At 56.9% G+C, this 17015-nt stretch overlaps 1 protein-coding gene across 2 annotated transcripts in view; it reads right to left on the reverse strand.

The window, feature by feature from the left end:
- The window catches only part of NEK6 (NIMA related kinase 6), an 84699-nt gene that overhangs the window by 33520 nt on the left and 34164 nt on the right, over positions 1–17015 (reverse strand). Inside the window, exons 1-2 of one of the 2 annotated variants that reach the window (XM_030858707.3) lie at positions 15603–15869; positions 8184–8302 (exon numbers count right to left, since the gene is read on the reverse strand). In XM_030858707.3, the coding sequence (XP_030714567.1) occupies positions 8184–8302; positions 15603–15624 (141 nt within the window). In that variant the 5' untranslated portion in view covers positions 15625–15869. Of the gene's footprint in view, positions 1–8183; positions 8303–15602; positions 15870–17015 lie in introns of those variants that run through there. The other variant, XM_030858710.2, reaches the window with a different exon arrangement.

Genomic DNA, 17015 nt, shown 5'->3' on the forward strand with positions numbered 1-17015 from the left:
GCCAAGGAGACCCTAACGGGGACCCTCTTGCCAGGAGTGAGAAATGGAACTCAGCCTCGCAGCCCGCAATCCCGCTGCCTCCTTCCCTCCGCAAGATGACAGCTGGGCCCACCCCGACTCTGAAGTCTCCAGGACTCCAGAGATTTGAAGATGCTCCACCCGGGGACCCGAGCAGAAGGGAGGGTTGGCGGAGGAAGAAGACGATGCTCTTACCAGCACCTGCTGGTCTCTGTCAGGTAAGTTCTTCAGTCACAGCAACTGACCTACCTATACACTGCGTGTCCACCTAAGACGAGCAAGCATGCATTTACTGAGCGCGGACTGCATGCCAGGCACCGTGCAGAATGCTTCCCAGGACCCTGCGAGCGGACATCATCGCAATCTCCATTTCAGGAAACCGAGCGGAGGCTCGGAGGGGAGACTCCAGACCCCACCACGTGTAACGGCGGGGATTTGAACCCGGGGTTGGGTACTCCAGAGCCTTCACCCTTCACCTATACCCTTCACCCGGTGCTGTGTGGCCTCCCAACTCAGACGCCACTTCTGCGTTTCCTCTGAGAGCCTGTGACTAGCCAGGCCTACACCTCCTGCTTCAGCCACCTGGGTCCCACCCATCCCCCCACCATGGGCCTCACCAAGTGGGCCCCTGTCTTAGTCCCCTTTCTGCCCCTCGAACTAAGGCTCTGACCCACTCGAAGCAAGTGCTCAGGGCATGTTTGTCAAATGACACAACGAAATGCACCCAAAACAGCCTGGTGCAGAAGGGACTCTGTGACACAGCCACTGTCACTTCTATGGGTGCAGCTGAAATCACACACCCTAGAAAAAGGTAGCTTTCTCGGCACTTGGAGGGATCACACGTGGTCCTGAAAATAACGACGACAAGCTTTCATGTCTTAGGCACCTACTGTGCGTCCGCTGCTGTACTAGATGCTTAGATAGGTCTCAGCACTAAAGTCTCCTAACGGCCTTGGAAAACAAGACTTTTTTTTTTTTTTTTGCGGTACGCGGGCCTCTCACTGTTGTGGCCTCTCCCGTTGCGGAGCACAGGCTCCGGACGCGCAGGCTCAGCGGCCATGGCTCATGGGCCCAGCCGCTCCACGGCATGTGGGATCTTCCCGGACCGGGGCACGAACCTGCGTCCCCTGAATCGGCAGGCGGACTCCCAACCACTGCGCCACCAGGGAAGCCCAAACAAGACTTATTAATCCCACTTTATGAATAAGGACACTGAGGCACAGGCAGTGGGGAGCTGGGACTTGAACTCCCTGACGATAGAGACCCAGCTGCGCTGCCAGGTGACGTGGGGCAGTGAAGAGTCTGGGGGATGTGCTCACTAACGATTCTGGCTCTGCCAACGTGGGGCTGCTTCCCTCCGTAGCGAGTGGTCAGTCCCCAGTGCTCTCCACCCACCCCAAGGATGTTCCCCAGAGGCCACGTGGCCCAGCTCCACAGCCACTGGAAGCTCCCAGAGGATGTGGGCGACTTCCCAGCCACCATCGCTGAGACTCCCCTGCACATCTGCATATGCGATGACCCAGATTTGCATTTCCTGTCACAGCCCATTCGACCTAATTAGAGGAAAGCTCTGAGGAGGGGGCAGGTTACCCCGGCAGCAGCACAGCGGTGAGGGGGCTCAGGGGCCTCTGCTGCCCTTACAGGGGTTAGGACCAGGCCCTGTCCCTAGAGGGGCCTCTGCTCAGGTGGGGGTCACCACGGGACACGGGGCTCCTGGGCGCAGCTGCCTGAGCCAGCAGAGTCCTGACCCCGATTTAACTCAAGGGCTCGGAGAAAAGCTGAACTGAGCTCTTGCCCCCAAAGGCCAGGCCTCTCCCTGCTGCCACCCACCTCCTGGGTGGGCCCTGGCAAGTTCCACTCTTGCTCCTGCATCAGAGAGAGGTCACCCATGATGGGGGATGTTAGAAACACCAGCCCAGGACTTCCCAGAGGATTCCAGGACAAGAAGGTCTGGGGAGCTCTAAACTGCTGGGCAAACACGGCGCTGGCCCCGAACAGCTCCCATGATGGCGGCTCCAACACATCCTCCTGATGGCCTGTCTGCAAATGGCTCATGCAATGCTTACTGTCCCGTTACGTCTGGGACCCCATGCTGCCTCCCGGGGAAAATAAACACAATCCCTGGACCCAGGTTGGCAGAGAGGTGACTGCCACTCTGGCTCTGTCGGTTGAGACACTAAAGCTGGGGCCTGGAGGCCTGGGTTCAAGTCCTGGCTCTGCCACTTCCCGGTGAGCCCTCTGGGCCTCGGTTTCCTCATCTGTCCAACTGAGATAATCAGCGCGCCCTCCAGAGGGTTGTTGGCGGTTAAATAAGTTAATGAGTGAACACTTAGAAGAGGGCCCAGCACTTAGGAAGTGCCGCGTGTTTGTGTTATTATTACTATTGGGTTGGCGTTGTAGAATGTCTGGAGAATGGCAGCACCCAGGGGCTGGGGGTGACCTGAGGCAGGGTGTGCCTGGCCTGGCGGGAGCCTGGCCCAGGGACCCAAGCACAGGAGTTGTCAGCTGTCATTATCATCACCCCCGTCCACACCCCACCAAGGGTCTGCGCCGGGCGTATTTCTAGCCCCAGGCTCTTTAGCTATAAAAACTAAAATGAATGTTTCTTCTTCTTCTTTTTTTTTTTTTTTGGCCGTGCCGCATGGCCTGTGGGATCTTAGTTCCCTGACCAGATATCGAACCCAGGCCACAGCAGTGAAAGCGTGGGGTCCCAGCCACTGGACCACCGGGGAATTCCCTGAAACTAATTTTAAAATACAAGAATAAGATCAACGACATCCCATTTCCTTAACACCCCTGATGCTGGGTACCATGCTGGATGTTTAAAGTACACCATCTCACTTAGGTCTCCCCAGCCCCATTTCACATATGAGGAAACTGAGGCTCAGAGAGCTCATTTACCCAACATCCTCTGGCTACAGGAAAGTGGTGAGGTGAATGTACCTGCAGCTTCTGACTTTACCGACCTTGTGCCACTCACCCAGGGCCTGTGCTAGACAACAGGCTCGCCTCCCTTTCTAGGCTGTGCTGTGGGCACCAGAGGCCATTTCTGACCTACTCATCCCCCTTCCCCAGGGTGGGAGCCCCTTAGCTCTCCCGAAAAGGTAGAAGAGATGGGTGGAGGGGCAGGGAGGAGGTGGGGGTAGGCCTGGGGAGGACTCGCGATCTCAGAAAGGAGGAGCCTCTGGGAGCAACTCCCTGGGCAGCAGGAGGAATTTGGTGGGATCAGGAGTCGATGACGCGGCCGAGGTCCTGAGTCACCTGCAGCCCCGATCGCACCCTCTCAAGAAATGGAGGACACGACCAGACATACAGCAGGGGGAGGGAGTGTCTTGGACCACCCCAGAAAGCTCGGAGAGACCCAGCTCTCTTCCCCAAGTCAGATCAAATTAGGCCACAAATGCTCCCCCCCCGCGCTAATTTGAGTTTAAAATGTTTGAACCACAATAAGCCTCAGTCATCGACAAATCCTTTTTTTTTTTTCAAACAGGAGCATAAAATTCCATGTTAAAAGAATAAAAATGCATTCGCCCAATTAATTTTCTGAAATCTCATTAAAAAATTTAGCCTGACTAAGTCAGACTTCTGACCTGAATTTTAATCATCTTTACACTGGATGGGTCTTTTTTCCCTGATATTTGCAATGCATCATTAATTTTAAGGCAACCGCTTCTATGATTTTAAAAAGTACGCTTCATCAGAATGACATTTCCTGTAAACGAGTTTCACCTTTAAAGACATCTGACATCGTGTGCAGGGAACTTCTCACGGATGCGGTACATGCGTGTAGAGCAATGTGCTTTAAATCTGTGTGGCACGAAAGAAGGGTGTGATTTACAAAGAGTCCATATTGTCAGACTCTGTACGAGGCCAGCCCCACTCAGCTCTTCACGATCTGGCTAATTTTGTCCCCGAAGCCAGTCTCCCCTCCCGCAGCCCTCGTGGCAAGAAAATGCTCTGCGGGGCCACAGGGCCTGGATCCACCCCTGGCTCTGGGCTCTGCCCCTCAACAGCAAAAAGGACAAGTTACCACTCATCTTGGTTTTCCTCCCCTGCAAAATGGAGCTCTGAATAAGGTCTCCTTCTCTTGAGTTGGTAGGAGGACGAAATGAGGTAACTGCCAGGCATCGTAACGTAGGTACAACCACCACTGTGACTGTCTCAGCTTGGAAGTCTGTCTACACTCAGCTTTGTGCCATCAGCTCACGGGAGCAGCGAGCAAGACGCCGGAACGTGGGAGACGCCTGATGACAAAGCCTAAGGTCACCTCAGTTGTGGTAGCTCCCCCAGGACGAGCCTCACTGACCCAGCTCAGAGAAAGCTGAGCTTAAACACACGGATGAGAGAACCTGGAACCAGCTCCAACGACTAACAAGCAAAGACTTGAAGGGAAACAAACCATAAAGAGCGTCGGCCCCCATGCCAGCAGGCTGGCCACGTCCTCTACCTCCCTCTCCCGAATCCCTTCAGTTACCAAGGGCAGTTGGATTTTCCCCCTGGAAGTCTCTGGCGTCTTCCCTCCCTGTGTCGGGCCCATTTAAGGCCAAAGCATCACGTGACCTCCTATTTTCACCTGACTTGTGCCTCGGGCCCCAGCTACCAGTGACCTAAAACCCAAGCCCCTTGTCAATTTAAACCCCAAATGGGCTCCCCATTTGCTACAGATTCAATTCCAAATGACAATGTGGATTCCAGGCTTCTCATAAACACCAGCTGTTACCTTTTCTAAGCACAGGTATTTAAATCCTTATCCAGCCTGACTGGTCCTGCACCTTCAGGGCTGGCTCTTTCCTCTTCCTGGAACATCCTCCTCTCCCTGTTTTGCCCCAAACTCCTGCTCATTGTCAGCCCACGTGTCATCTTCTTTCTAGAGAGAGCTTTCCTTGTCAACCCTGATGCCCCGAGCAGAACAAGCCACCCCATTCTCTGGGCTCCCCCTGCATCGGTCCATCCCTCCCTGGGAGCCTCACCTCTGCATCATCTTTATTCACTTATGTGTAGGGCTCGCCCGCAGACCCAAGGCAGAAACGAGACAAGCACTTGCTGAATTTACAACACTTAGCAAACACTTCTTGAATTTTAATGGCCGTTAATATTTGGTCATTAAATCTTATCTATCATCATTGTTTTGGGAAGATTTTCATAAAGATTTTGGTGCAATGCAGAACTAATGACAGCTGTCCCCATCCCCTGCAAAGTTATGCACATTCCTCTGTCTCTGAACAGTGCCGAATATAACTGAACTTGGCACGTCCCAAGCAGGTTTGCAAAGACTTTCCAGATGGAAGACACATTAGCCAGGGATTCCTCAGACAAGAACACCTTTCTCCTTCTTGGAAATTCATGTGTTTCTTAGTGGGTCAGCTGAGCCCTGCGTTTCTTTCCTGATGAAAATGCTCTGAAGCAAATTGGTAAAACCATAAACCATGGGGGCATTTTAAGCTCTTCTTCTCAACTCCACTCATTCATTCATTAGAAACCTCAATAAAACCAAGCATGTTCAGCTTTCCCAAGTATATATGAATTTCACATATGATTCAACCCAGTTCAGCAAACATATTTTCATAGGCTGACAGCACCCAGAGCTAGAAAGTTCCTTGAAATGAACAAACCACTAGCCTTGGACACAGAAGGTTAACAAAAGCCAGAGTTTGAGTATTCGCTAAATTGTTCTTTCTACACTGGGGGTATTTCCAGCCCTGGGCTCTTTAGCTGTGAAAACCAAAATGATTTTTAAAATATAAGAATAAGATCAATGACATACCATTTCCTTAACCCCAACAACGCTAGGTACCATGTTGGGTGTTTAAAATAGACCATCTCACTTTCTTCATGGCCCCATTTTACAGAAGAGGAAATTGAGGCTCAGAGAGGTCATTTACCCAATGTCACCTGGCTGGTGAGGGATGGAATTGGGAACCAAACCCAGCCTGGTCCAGAGCACAGCATTTTGCCATCATGCAGCCCGGCTCTTTTCTCTCAGGGTGATTTCAGGGAAACAGCTGTGCCTCTTGCCGTAAAGGAAAATGCCTGTGCCGTCACTCTGAGGTGTTTCTATGTCCTGAAAACAGGCAAGATTCCAGCCGTGATCTCTCCCCAGACAGTGTTTAAATACCAGTGCTCTATGAGACGAGGAGAGAGAAAGCGCCTGACTGTTTTCATTCCAGCCCTGACCTGCAGCAGCCCCAGCGTCAATGCGGCTGTGCCCCAGTTCTGCAGACCCGGCCAGATGCTGGCGAACCAGGGGCATCCTTCCCGCCAGCCGCTAGCCAACGCTGAGTAATCGTATCTAATTACACTTAACTATGTCATTACCCACTCCAACATGTGCGAGGAGACACCCAGAAGATGCCACTGCCACGGGAGCCCACCACCTCCTCGCCTTGTTTGTGACATAATTATGGGACTCTCTGCTCTGCCAAATGAGGCTGTAATTAACCCTAATTGCTCAAAATGCAACTGGCTAATTCTGGGAGATTAATCAAGGGGGACTCAATTGTTAGTGAATGACTTAATATGACAAATTGCTACATTACCCGAGGAAGCCCCACTGCCCCCAGCCATCGGGGAGGTGTTCTGGTGGACCCTGGACCAGCAGTGTCTATGGGCTTCCCAGCTTTCTCCCCAAATTCCACCTAGGAAATGGGCCCCTGCATCCCAGCCAGTAACTGGAATGGGGAGGATGAACAGCATAGATGCCTTTGGACCCCCTGTGCGTGTGTGCACGCACATACACGGTTTCTCCTACTTAACGTGTCACCTCTGTGTGAATCTATAGATGTGCCCCTTCCCTTGGGCTGATGCAGCGTCACACCAGGAAGCACAGTTTGATGACAGCTCAGGCGCAGGAGAAGGATTTCAGACTCACCTGCCTCCTTGGCCAGGCACCTTTGGGCAGTGTAGAACCTATACAACTGTACATGGCAACCCTGCCCAAGCAGGTCAAACACCAGTCCACCTGAAGTCCTCCAACAGGACTAGGCAGTCAGAAGCTGTGACAATCCCTTCCGTGGCTCAGGAAGGTGGCTGACTCTGAGTCTCCTCCTGACGTAGGTCTGACAGGCCTGGGACACAAGCCAACTCTGGACAATTACTTTTCATCATTCCAGGCTGCCCACAGGATGCTACAGCACCCGGCCCTGGCCAATCTGCCCAGCCAAGCTCTCTGTCCCCTCTAGTTCTTTGCAAGCCACTTCCTCCAGGAGGCCTCTCTGGTCCCCTAGTTCAGACCACGTTCCTTGCTGGAGTTCCACTGACCCCCAGTTTCTTCTGCTTTCTTTCTTGTCTTTCTCTCCTGTGAGGCTATGTGCTCCCTAAGAGCAGACCTGGGTCTGTTCACACACGGCGGTGTCCCGGGTGGTGCACTCCATGAATCTGCAGTCCATGAACTAGGCAGGCGAAGCCCCACCCCAGAGGCTTCTGTCCAGGAAGGGAGGCAGACCCAGGCGCCAGTGACCCAGCGGATGCGATCACGGCCATGACCTAGTGCCTGTGCGCAGGTGTGGAGACAGCACAGAGACGGGAGTGCCGTGGAACAAGAAGGCTCCCCAGAAGCAGCGGCGTTTGGACTGAGGCCTGGAGGTGTCAAGGAGGGCACCCCAGGCCCAGGGAATGGCATGTGCAAAGGCATGGGGCGTGCGAGCAGCTCACAGCCCCAGAAGCGGCCTGGCTGAGAGGGTGGGGCCCGTGTAGGGAAAGCAGCGTCCCCGAAGCTCCGCGGGTCCTGGACAAAGCGGCTAAAGAGGCCCAGAACACAGCTGAGACCGGAAAGGAGGCAGACCAGCTCAGAGCCAGGAAGCGCACCCGTCCGCTCGCCTGCGCCCCTCACTCTCCTTGGGGCCTCCACGACTCCCTCTACGTCTGTCCTTCTAAGCAGTGCTGACCCCTCTGAGATAACGCTGTCCCATTCACACGGAAACCCCGGGGACAGGACCAGGGCCTGGCATCCCAGCCCAGAGTGTGGGACAGAGAGGCATCTGTGCGTGTGGCTGACTGGGATGGAGGGCAGAATGGTCAGGTAGTGACTCTGCTCCCATCACTGGAAGCATTCAAGGTGCCTGGGGGCTGCCAAGGGGCATCCTTCCGTGGCCGGGACAAAGCAGCCTCAGGGATCTGTGTTCCTCCAAGACTCTCCAGTGCACTGCAGATGAAGGAGGAGGGCTTACCTGTGGGTCGGGAGGGTGCGCGGGCCCCGGGGTGTGGCAGAGGTTGTTCGGGCTCCCTCCATGGGGCAGGTGGCTAGGCTGTCCTGCCATCCTGCATGCCAGCCTCACGAGGACACGGGCTGCAACAGAAAAGAAGGGCTTTCTTACACACAGGCCTGTGCACATTCTCTTCTCGATGGCCCTCGGATCGAGGAAGTAATTTCACTTGTCCCATTTTACAGATGCGCAGGCTGAGGTGCCAAGCCGTTAGGTAACTTGTCCTTGGTTATGCGGCTTGGAAGTGGCAGAACTAGCTCGACGGCCCGTGTGACACACCTCCCTCCATCACGCTGTCCCGACTAGGTTGCTAGGGCTATCCCCGTTGGATAGAGGGGAACACAGATTCTGTGCAGGGAAAAGTCTAAAGGTGCCCCCACCATCCAGCAAGGGAGGCGCCAGATTCAATGCCACACGTGCCGGACTCCAAAGCCTGTTCTTGCCCCGTTACTGTCCTCTGGGCCTCACCCCCATACAAACCCAGGCTGGCAGCCTAGTGGCCAGAAGAGAGAGACCTTGAGTCAGACTGCAAGTAGCAGCTGCAGGAAGGACCCCACATGCCCGTCCTTGCTGGGACCTGGTGCACCCGACACTGGGAAGGCCGAGGCCACGGGTCCTACTCAAGTCCTGCACAAACCTCCAGGCAGGGGCAGAGCCCTCTGCACAGGGAACAGCCCCCTCAACCTCCAGGGCTTGGGCTGCCACATCGGAGGCCCCCAGGACAGTCAAGGATGCCACTCGCCAGCGGCCATAGTAACCGCAGTAGCTGTCCTGATTAATTGCCCACCATGTGCCCAGGCCTGAGCTAAAGGCCATCTCTGTACCACTCCCAAGATCGCTTCCACTGCTGGTGTCACAGGCAGCCTCTGCTGGCCTCCCCAGCAGACAAGCACCTCCAGGGCAGGACCCAGGATGAGGCGCACAGAAGACGCTGTGTGGCTCACGGTGCTCCTGGACGCAAGAGGGAAAGCGTTCCTCCTCGGGAGGAAAGCCCTCCGTTCACCCACAAGCATTTCTACAACACCTAAACCTCGGTGTCCAGGGCCAGGCCTGGGTTCCCCCAGGATGCCTGGAAGACACGGGGTGCAGGGCGGGCATGTGGCGAGGGCCCCCTAATCAGGCTGCTCTTCCTTCCACCAGACCCCGCCCTGGCATTCCCACGGGCACCTCTCACTTGACCCTCCCCAAACAGAACCCCGAAGGGCTGGCCAGGCTATCAGAGCAGCTTCGTCTATACCCTCTGGAGCGCTGGAGTCCCTAGGAATCAATGACCCAGGGGGCGAGTGTGCAAGCCAGTTCCCCTGCCTCCGGTCAGGACGCTCTGGGGGTAAGTCACTCCAGAGACCCGAGTGGGGTAGTGATTTGGTCTGAGATCACACCCTGCTTGTCTGCCTCCCCCACTCCCTCGTGGTTTCCCCCATACAGTCTCGTCTCAGGGTCTGCTTCTGGAGAACCCAACCCAGGACATCGTCTTTCTCTCTAGACGGACTCTGCCTCTCGCCACCTGTAAGTCACCTGGTCACCTGCACCCCCAGCCATCCCCACCAGCCAAAGCCCAAGCGGATAGGCATCGCCTGGTCCAGTGGGTTGGCAGGTCCTGCTGCGTGAACCGGGTGATCTGGGCAGTGGGAAAGGAACCCACACCAATGGGGCTGTTACGGTCAGTGCCACTGAGATCTGGTCACAGATCACACTTCCTTCCTCCCCACTGTAGCTCTGTCTGGTAGCTGATGGGCCAGCCCTCCCGGGCTCAGAGATGTCTACGACACCTGTCAGAGTCTGGCCACCAAGCCCTGAACTGCCTGCCGAGCTGGACCTTCGGCCTCCCCGCCTCTGCCCTTGAAGGCACTCCGAGCCTCTCTAGAATCTGCACGCTGGCGTCCAGCACCCATCCTTCCTCTGTGTCCTCAGGGCAGGCCCAGCTCCTCCCTCACACCCCTTTCCTCAGCATTTTGGGGTAAAACTGCTCTCTAGCATACAAAGTAGATGGCAGAAAGCAAGGACACATGGAGCAGGGGCACGGTCTGCTGATGGCACCCCCCTCAGCCTAGCGGGGAGGCCCTGGTGGCTGAAAGCAACCCGTCAAACCCAGCCCGGCCTGTGCTGTGTCCTGCCTGTGCAATTGCCGGTTTTGCTCCTCACGCACGGCATCTTACGTGCTTCGTCCTAACGTGTACATATAAAGAGGTAGATCTCGTGCTGCCGTCTCTTTGCTCTTATCTCAAAGGGGTGTCATGTGGAGGGTATTAAGGGGTGTGCCTGTACTTCTGAGGCCTCTCCCCAGCCCCATACTCCCACCTCTGCCCCAGCCCAGGCCTCGCCCCCGCCTGGACTCCTGGGTCTCCACCAGTGCCCGGTGCCCTTTCCGCCAAGCCCTCCTCCTCCAGATGGGCCACCAAGGTGGCTTCCTGCAATGCAGATGGGGCCACAGCACCTCCCCACCATCTGCGCCCGAGCTTCCGCACTGGAGCGCACACCCCCCGGGTGACACAGTGAGGACCTGGGTATGAAAAGCCCCAGGATAAACAGATAAGCACGAGCAGCTTCCCAAGGCAGTGCTGTCACTCAGGACGGAAATGTGTGTGGCAATAAACGGGATACAGAGGGGACAAAATGTAAAATGCGCATGAATTTTAAGATAAAGCCGGAGACTCCTGCAGGCTCTGCAGCTGCTTCGGGCTGCAACCCCAGACCCCTCGGGGTGACATGTTCACCGTCCTCTGCCCTTAGGGAGACCTCCGGGAGAAGGCTGGAGGAGAACTGTCTTCAGCAAAAAGGTTCTGTCTTTATCTCAGAAGGCACCAGGTGTGGCCCAAAGGCCAGGTCCACACGTGACTGGCTCACCTGCCCACCTGCTCACAGACCACGCGGGCTGGAAAGCACGGTGCCTCCATCTCGGGCTCCAACGTCCCGCCTCACCCAGCCTCCTAGGGCCAGCGGGCCTGGGTTTGTATCTCCACCCTGTCACTCCCCAGCTGGGACCTTGGGCAAGTCACACTGGGCAGAGACCTAGGAGGTATTTGCGAATGTCATTCCCCACGTGGCGATCTAGCATCTGCACCCAGAGGCGGTCTGCAGGCTCTCAGGAGCTCACCTTGTTCCTCACACAGGGCTCCAGGAGCAAAGTAAGGGGCTCTGGCCTCATCAGAAATAATAGTAATAATGATGGTAAGCCATCATTAAAGGGCCCATGCTGGGCCCTTTCTTTATACATTTCACCCCTGTTAGCCCATCTCACCACCATCTCACTAACACCACCTCCACGAGACAGCTTCTGTTACTGTTCCACTTTACAGATGAGGAAACTGAGGCACAGGGAGGTTGAGAGATTTGCCCAGATCACACGGATCACAGGTGGTGAAGCCAGGACTCACACCTGTGATGCCACCTTTGCCCATAACCCCTGCACTGCACCCCTCACAGGCTCTTACCAGCAATACATCACTTCCTTTCCAGTGGCTCCTTCAAGCCCCCTCCACTCAAGAATGGGGCAGTGCTGAGTGGGTAGGGGTGATCCCAGGGCCGGTGCGCCACGTGGAGCCATTCCCCCGACAGGGGGCCCAGAGCCCTCTCCCTTCGGGATGGCAGCGAGCAGATGCAGCACTGCTGTCCACACGCCTGGTGTGCCAACCCCCTGGGGTAAACTGCTGTGCCTAAGAGCAGTTCTGCCCGGAACCTAATAGAACTGGCTATACCTCATGTCCCCACGAGGAGGAAGGGCCTTTGCTCCAGGAAAGGAGTCTGCAAGTCACAGCCCACCCCCGCACCCTGCCCCCCAGTGCCAGAGAGGGCCAGATAAAGGGCAAGGAGGCAGAGGGGGAAGGAAGGGGGAGGAGAGAGGGAGGAGGAGGGAGGAAAGAAGTGAAGGTTCTCTGAGGCGTCCAGTGGCCAGATCTCTTCCACTTAGCCTGGGCTGTTGACAGACCCATTTTACAGACGGGGAATCAGGCTCAGAGAGGGGAGACTCAAGGTCGTGTTGTGAGTAGGATACAGAGGGCAGATCTGAACCCAGCTCTGATTCCAACGCGCCTCCCAGGTCCAAGACAGCCTCGGCCTCTTGAGGCTCTCCAGGGTGTTGGATTTCAGAAGATTTGCACTCTGTTTGTCTGCACCCCAACAGAAGCCCAACCCCTTTACCCTGGACATTCCTGCCAGAAACTCCTTCTTAGGGGGTTCAGATGCAGAAAGACCAAAGGGATCCGGAGGGATGAGACACGGAGAGCAGGGAAAAGCCCGGGAAAAGCCCCTCCGTGCACTGGGCACCTCCGGGAGCTGCCTGTGCCCTGCGGCTCCTGCCAAGTTGCAGAACAATGGGGCCCAGGCTGCCAAGCCCAAGTCAGGGGCCAAAAATCCGTGGAATGTGAGACCCGGAGCCCCAGGCCACACGGAGCTGCCACCTCAAAGAGGGCCTTTCTTCTGCCGGGAGCCGGCGCTGGGGTGGCAGAGTGCTTCCCAGCCTGGGTTCCACACATGTGCCCGTCTACCAGGCACCCGGGGCCTGGATGAGGATGAGTGCCAGGGTAAGGCCGCGGGTCTGTTTGGGAGCCTGACTTGCCTGGGTTCAAATCCTGGCCCGGCTTCCTTTAACCACGCAGTGTCTCAGTTTCCTCATCTGGAAAATGGGGCTAACAGTAAGATCTACCTTTCAGGGTCATTGAGAATTAAATGTGTTAACAGATGTAAACTCCTCAGGACAGAGCCTGGCACATGTGAAGGGCCCTCTGAGGCTTTAGCTGTTACCAGCGTCATTACCACCGACCATCCCTGGGCAGTGGAGGAGGAATTGTCTCCATGTGACAGACACGGGAACTGGGGCTCAGAGAGCGGCAGGGACTTGCCCAGGGTCACACAGCTGGTAAAAGAGCTGGGGCTGCTGGACCCCCAGATCATTCTGTCTACCGCACTGCACGGCCTCTCTGGAATGGCTCTGGAGCAAATACCTTCCTCGTCACTTACGAGATCTGGGGCTGCCTTTGCAAAGCCCCCCGACATGCTCCTCCCGCCCTGGCCTTCGGCAAGCCTCTTACTAACGTGGGGTGTGTCCCAGGGAGACGTGGGGGCTTGGGTTTAATCCAGGCACTTCCTGGAAGCGAGAGGTTCCCACACTGGGCTGGGCTCTGAGGCTTGCCGAGAGGCTTTTTTTTTTTTTTTTTTTTTTGCGGTACACGGGCCTCTCCCTGCTGTGGCCTCTCCCGCTGCGGAGCACAGGCTCCGGACGCGCAGGCTCAGCGGCCATGGCTCACGGGCCCAGCCACTCGGCGGCATGTGGGATCTTCCTGGACCGGGGCACGAACCCGCGTCCCCTGCATCGTCAGGCGGACGCTCAACCACTGCGCCACCAGGGAAGCCCCCAAGAGGCCTTTCTGACCGTGACTGTCACCTGGGGCGCTTCCTTCCCAATTTCTAAAACTTCGTTTAGGGGAAAGTCACATCCCTCCTTTGTCTCCTGCCAAATACCACACTTCGTGGAGGCTGGCGGCTCATCGAGGCCGTACCCTCCCAGTAAAAGACGACCCAAGACACCAGAAGGCTCAGGCCAAAGACCCAGCTCGGGGCAGGTTTGGGGGCCTGAGTGGATAGGGCTGTGTGGGTGCAAGTCTCTGTCTACACCTCACCTGGCTCCCCAACCCTGAGGTGGAAGCAGCGAGTGTCTGCCTGCCCTGTTCTGCATGCTGTATGTGCATGTATGCGTGTACGGTCAGGCCACAAGGCTTTGAGCCCAGCCGTGCTCTCGGTCTGTCCACTGGGGTAGGGGCGTCACTGCCCCTGGTTTGGGTGGGGCTGGTAAAGGCCCACGTGGCTCCCAGGCTGACAGGGAGAATCACAAAGGCAACCTTGGAGACTCAGCTTCGGCTGGACCCGGACCCTGTGCCGTTTCTCTGGGGAAGAGGCCCCTTTTCACTCCTTCCTGCTCAATGAACAGCTTCACACGTTGTTTTCCCAAAGGAGGAAACCATCCTGGTGACTTCACACCCTCCTACACACACGGAATGAGTGACCCAACGCCAGTGCAGGCACCAGGGGCTATCTCTGCTTGTCCAGCAGGCTCCTGGCAACAGAAGCTTAGGATAGGTGCCCGCTGCTGGGGACCTTCAGCCAGCCGGGAGAGGAGAAGCGCCACAGACCAGTACGGCCCAGCACACCCCTACACAGATGGCGCTCTGAGGCCCAGCGGGAGACCAGGCAGCTCACAGGCTGGCCACTGGTGAGGCCAAGGCCGGACCAGCTGCAGCATCAGCCAGCATCCACGGCAACACCTCCCCTGAGCTGAGTAACTTGACATCTCCCAAGAGACCCAAGCGGCGCTATCACCCACCTTTTGCAGGTGAGGAAACCAAGGCTCCAAGGGAAAACGTGACTTGCCAAAGTCAGTCCACACAGAGGAGAGAGCTACCATCTGAACCTGCTCCTCAGACCAGGGAGCCTGTGAGTAACGAGAAAGGGATGCCACCGACTTCATGTCCCCACACGAGGCCTGGGCAGTAAGGAACGCCCCACCCACGCAGACCGGCTGTAATGACGGCGCATCGCTAGCGGAGCCCGCACTGTGGGTGCGCCAGGCACGCGCCAAGGGCCGTGCACGCCTCGTTCCACCTCACAGCCACCCTAGGTGGGGGCCGCTATAATCCACGTAGTGCAGAGGAGGAAATGAAAGTTCAGACTGGTTAAGCAACGGGCCCAAGGTCACACAGCAGGCATTAGGCAGAACTGACACTTGAAACCACGTCTGCCAGACTCCCGTAGTCCACACCTCCTTGGACAGTGAGGGACTGAGTGAATGAATGAATGAATGAATGAATTCTGGCCCAGAGGCGTGGCTCTGGCTACTGTGTCCTTCCCCCACCCCGGCCCCCCTTCCCTTCTGGTCTTGGGATAAGCAGACGTTGCCCATTCATCACTTGACAGGAAGCAGCTCGATCTCAGGCCAGAGTCACGGGGGCCTTGGGAGCTGTAGGGGATGAGCCACAGATGGTGTCTGGTTTCCTGACTGGGCCTGGGAGCCCTCACCACCCGCCCCCCCCCACCGAAAGCCACACTTGCCACTCAGATTCCGCAGCTCCACGACCAGCAGGAGCCTGGCTTCTCTGAGACACGGGACCCCGTGCAGCCCCGGGAAGGGCGGTGCAGCCTTGCAGAGAGGTCCCTGAGCCCCCTCCTCAGGGCAGTGGGGCCTCTCACGGGGTGGGTCTGCAGAACCCGGAGGTCAGCGGCTGAGGGGCAACGCAGCACCCACCCAGCTCACCTCCCCGGCACCCTACCCCATCCTTTTCTTCCAGCTCCCCTCTCCTCACCCACCCCCCACCCCCAACTCTCTCCAGCCTGGGGCCTCCCTCCAGAGCTCCAGACGCCAACCACCAAAAGTTCCAGGCACTGAAGACTCACCTGCCCTCCCCTGGGTCTTCATCTCAGCGACGGGGTCTCCTGTCTGCCCAGGAACGCGGCAGGAACCCAGGCTCCTCCTCCGGACGCCTCGCCCTCCCTCATAGCCCACACCTGGTCTTCATCCAGCACTGCTGATTCTTTCCCCAAACAAGTCTCCACTTACCCAGAGCCCCTGCCCTCTGCTGGCCTGGCCCCTTCTCTGTGGGGTCCCTGTAGTTGCCTCCTGCCTGATGACCTGACCTCTAGCCCCACCAAAGGAGGGTTCCCCCACCAAGACACAAATCTCAACCTGCTTCTCCCCACCCAAAACCGCGCAGAAAAATGCCCACACGCCTGAGCAAGGCGTCCCAAACTCCGTCCAGCTGGCGCTGGCCTGCCCTCCTTAAAGTCTACCCCGCCCCAGGCCCCTGCACGTGGGGGCCTCCCCTTCCCAACCACACAGCACCCCGGACCTTCCACACACCAGCCTCTGCCTGGAACCTATGACCTCTCATGGGGTAAAGTCCCCCTCCTGCGTCAGGACCGGGTCCTGGGTCGTAATCAGGCTCAGCACTTCTCGTGGGATCCTGGGAGAGACCCGCCCCCTACCTCATCCATAAAGAGGAAACAGCTGGACCCCGCAGGGTGGACTCCCAGGGGCAGCCGGGTGGCACCAAGCAGCCTGCAATCTCCCAGTCAGTGGAGGGGGGCTCCTCCACCCTCCTGATGCCCCAAGCAAGAAACATCTGTGTCCACGCTCAGGATCCCCGAGGTCTCAGAGCAGGAGAGACCACCAGGCAATTCACAACACATCACACCCACACTGCAGGGCTTCCCTGAGCCTTTCTACAACTGAGGCGGCTCCAGATCGCCTTTCACTTTCTCCTTCTCGGGTAATAAAACCCAATTCTGGAAGAAAAAAATGTAGGAGCTGTAAACATCTCTCAGTTCAAGGAGCAATGAGGCATTTGGGTTCTACCCGGGAAGGCCTTTGGCTCCAGGACCTGGTGAAGGAAGATCTGCTGAGCACTTGCTCTGCACCAGGGAGTGACACGCAGCACCTCGGCACACTCCTCCACAACGTCTGCGCTGCCCTCTTACAGATGAGGAAAGATCGGTGCCGAGCAGTTAAGTGACTTGCCAAGGCCTTGCCGCTGGTAAACGGCACGCACCCGTGTTAGAACCCAGATCTGACTCTCTCCAAAGTCTGGGTTTTAATCTCATCTACCTGGGGACATCCTTGGAGACCACTACGGAGCTGGGGGAAGCTGCGGGGTCTCACTCTGCGAGGAGCCTCAGACCCCTTAGGTAGGTCCACCATCCCAAGGACCCCTGCCCTCCAGGGAAAGGAACCTGCTCTCTCCTCGAGGCCTTGGCAGGCTCTGCCTCCCTTGCCTGGAATGAACTGCCTCCCGGCAAACCTGGATCCTCCTT

Source organism: Globicephala melas, chromosome 6 (assembly GCF_963455315.2).
Source record: "Globicephala melas chromosome 6, mGloMel1.2, whole genome shotgun sequence".
NCBI classification, from domain to species: Eukaryota; Metazoa; Chordata; class Mammalia; order Artiodactyla; family Delphinidae; genus Globicephala; species Globicephala melas.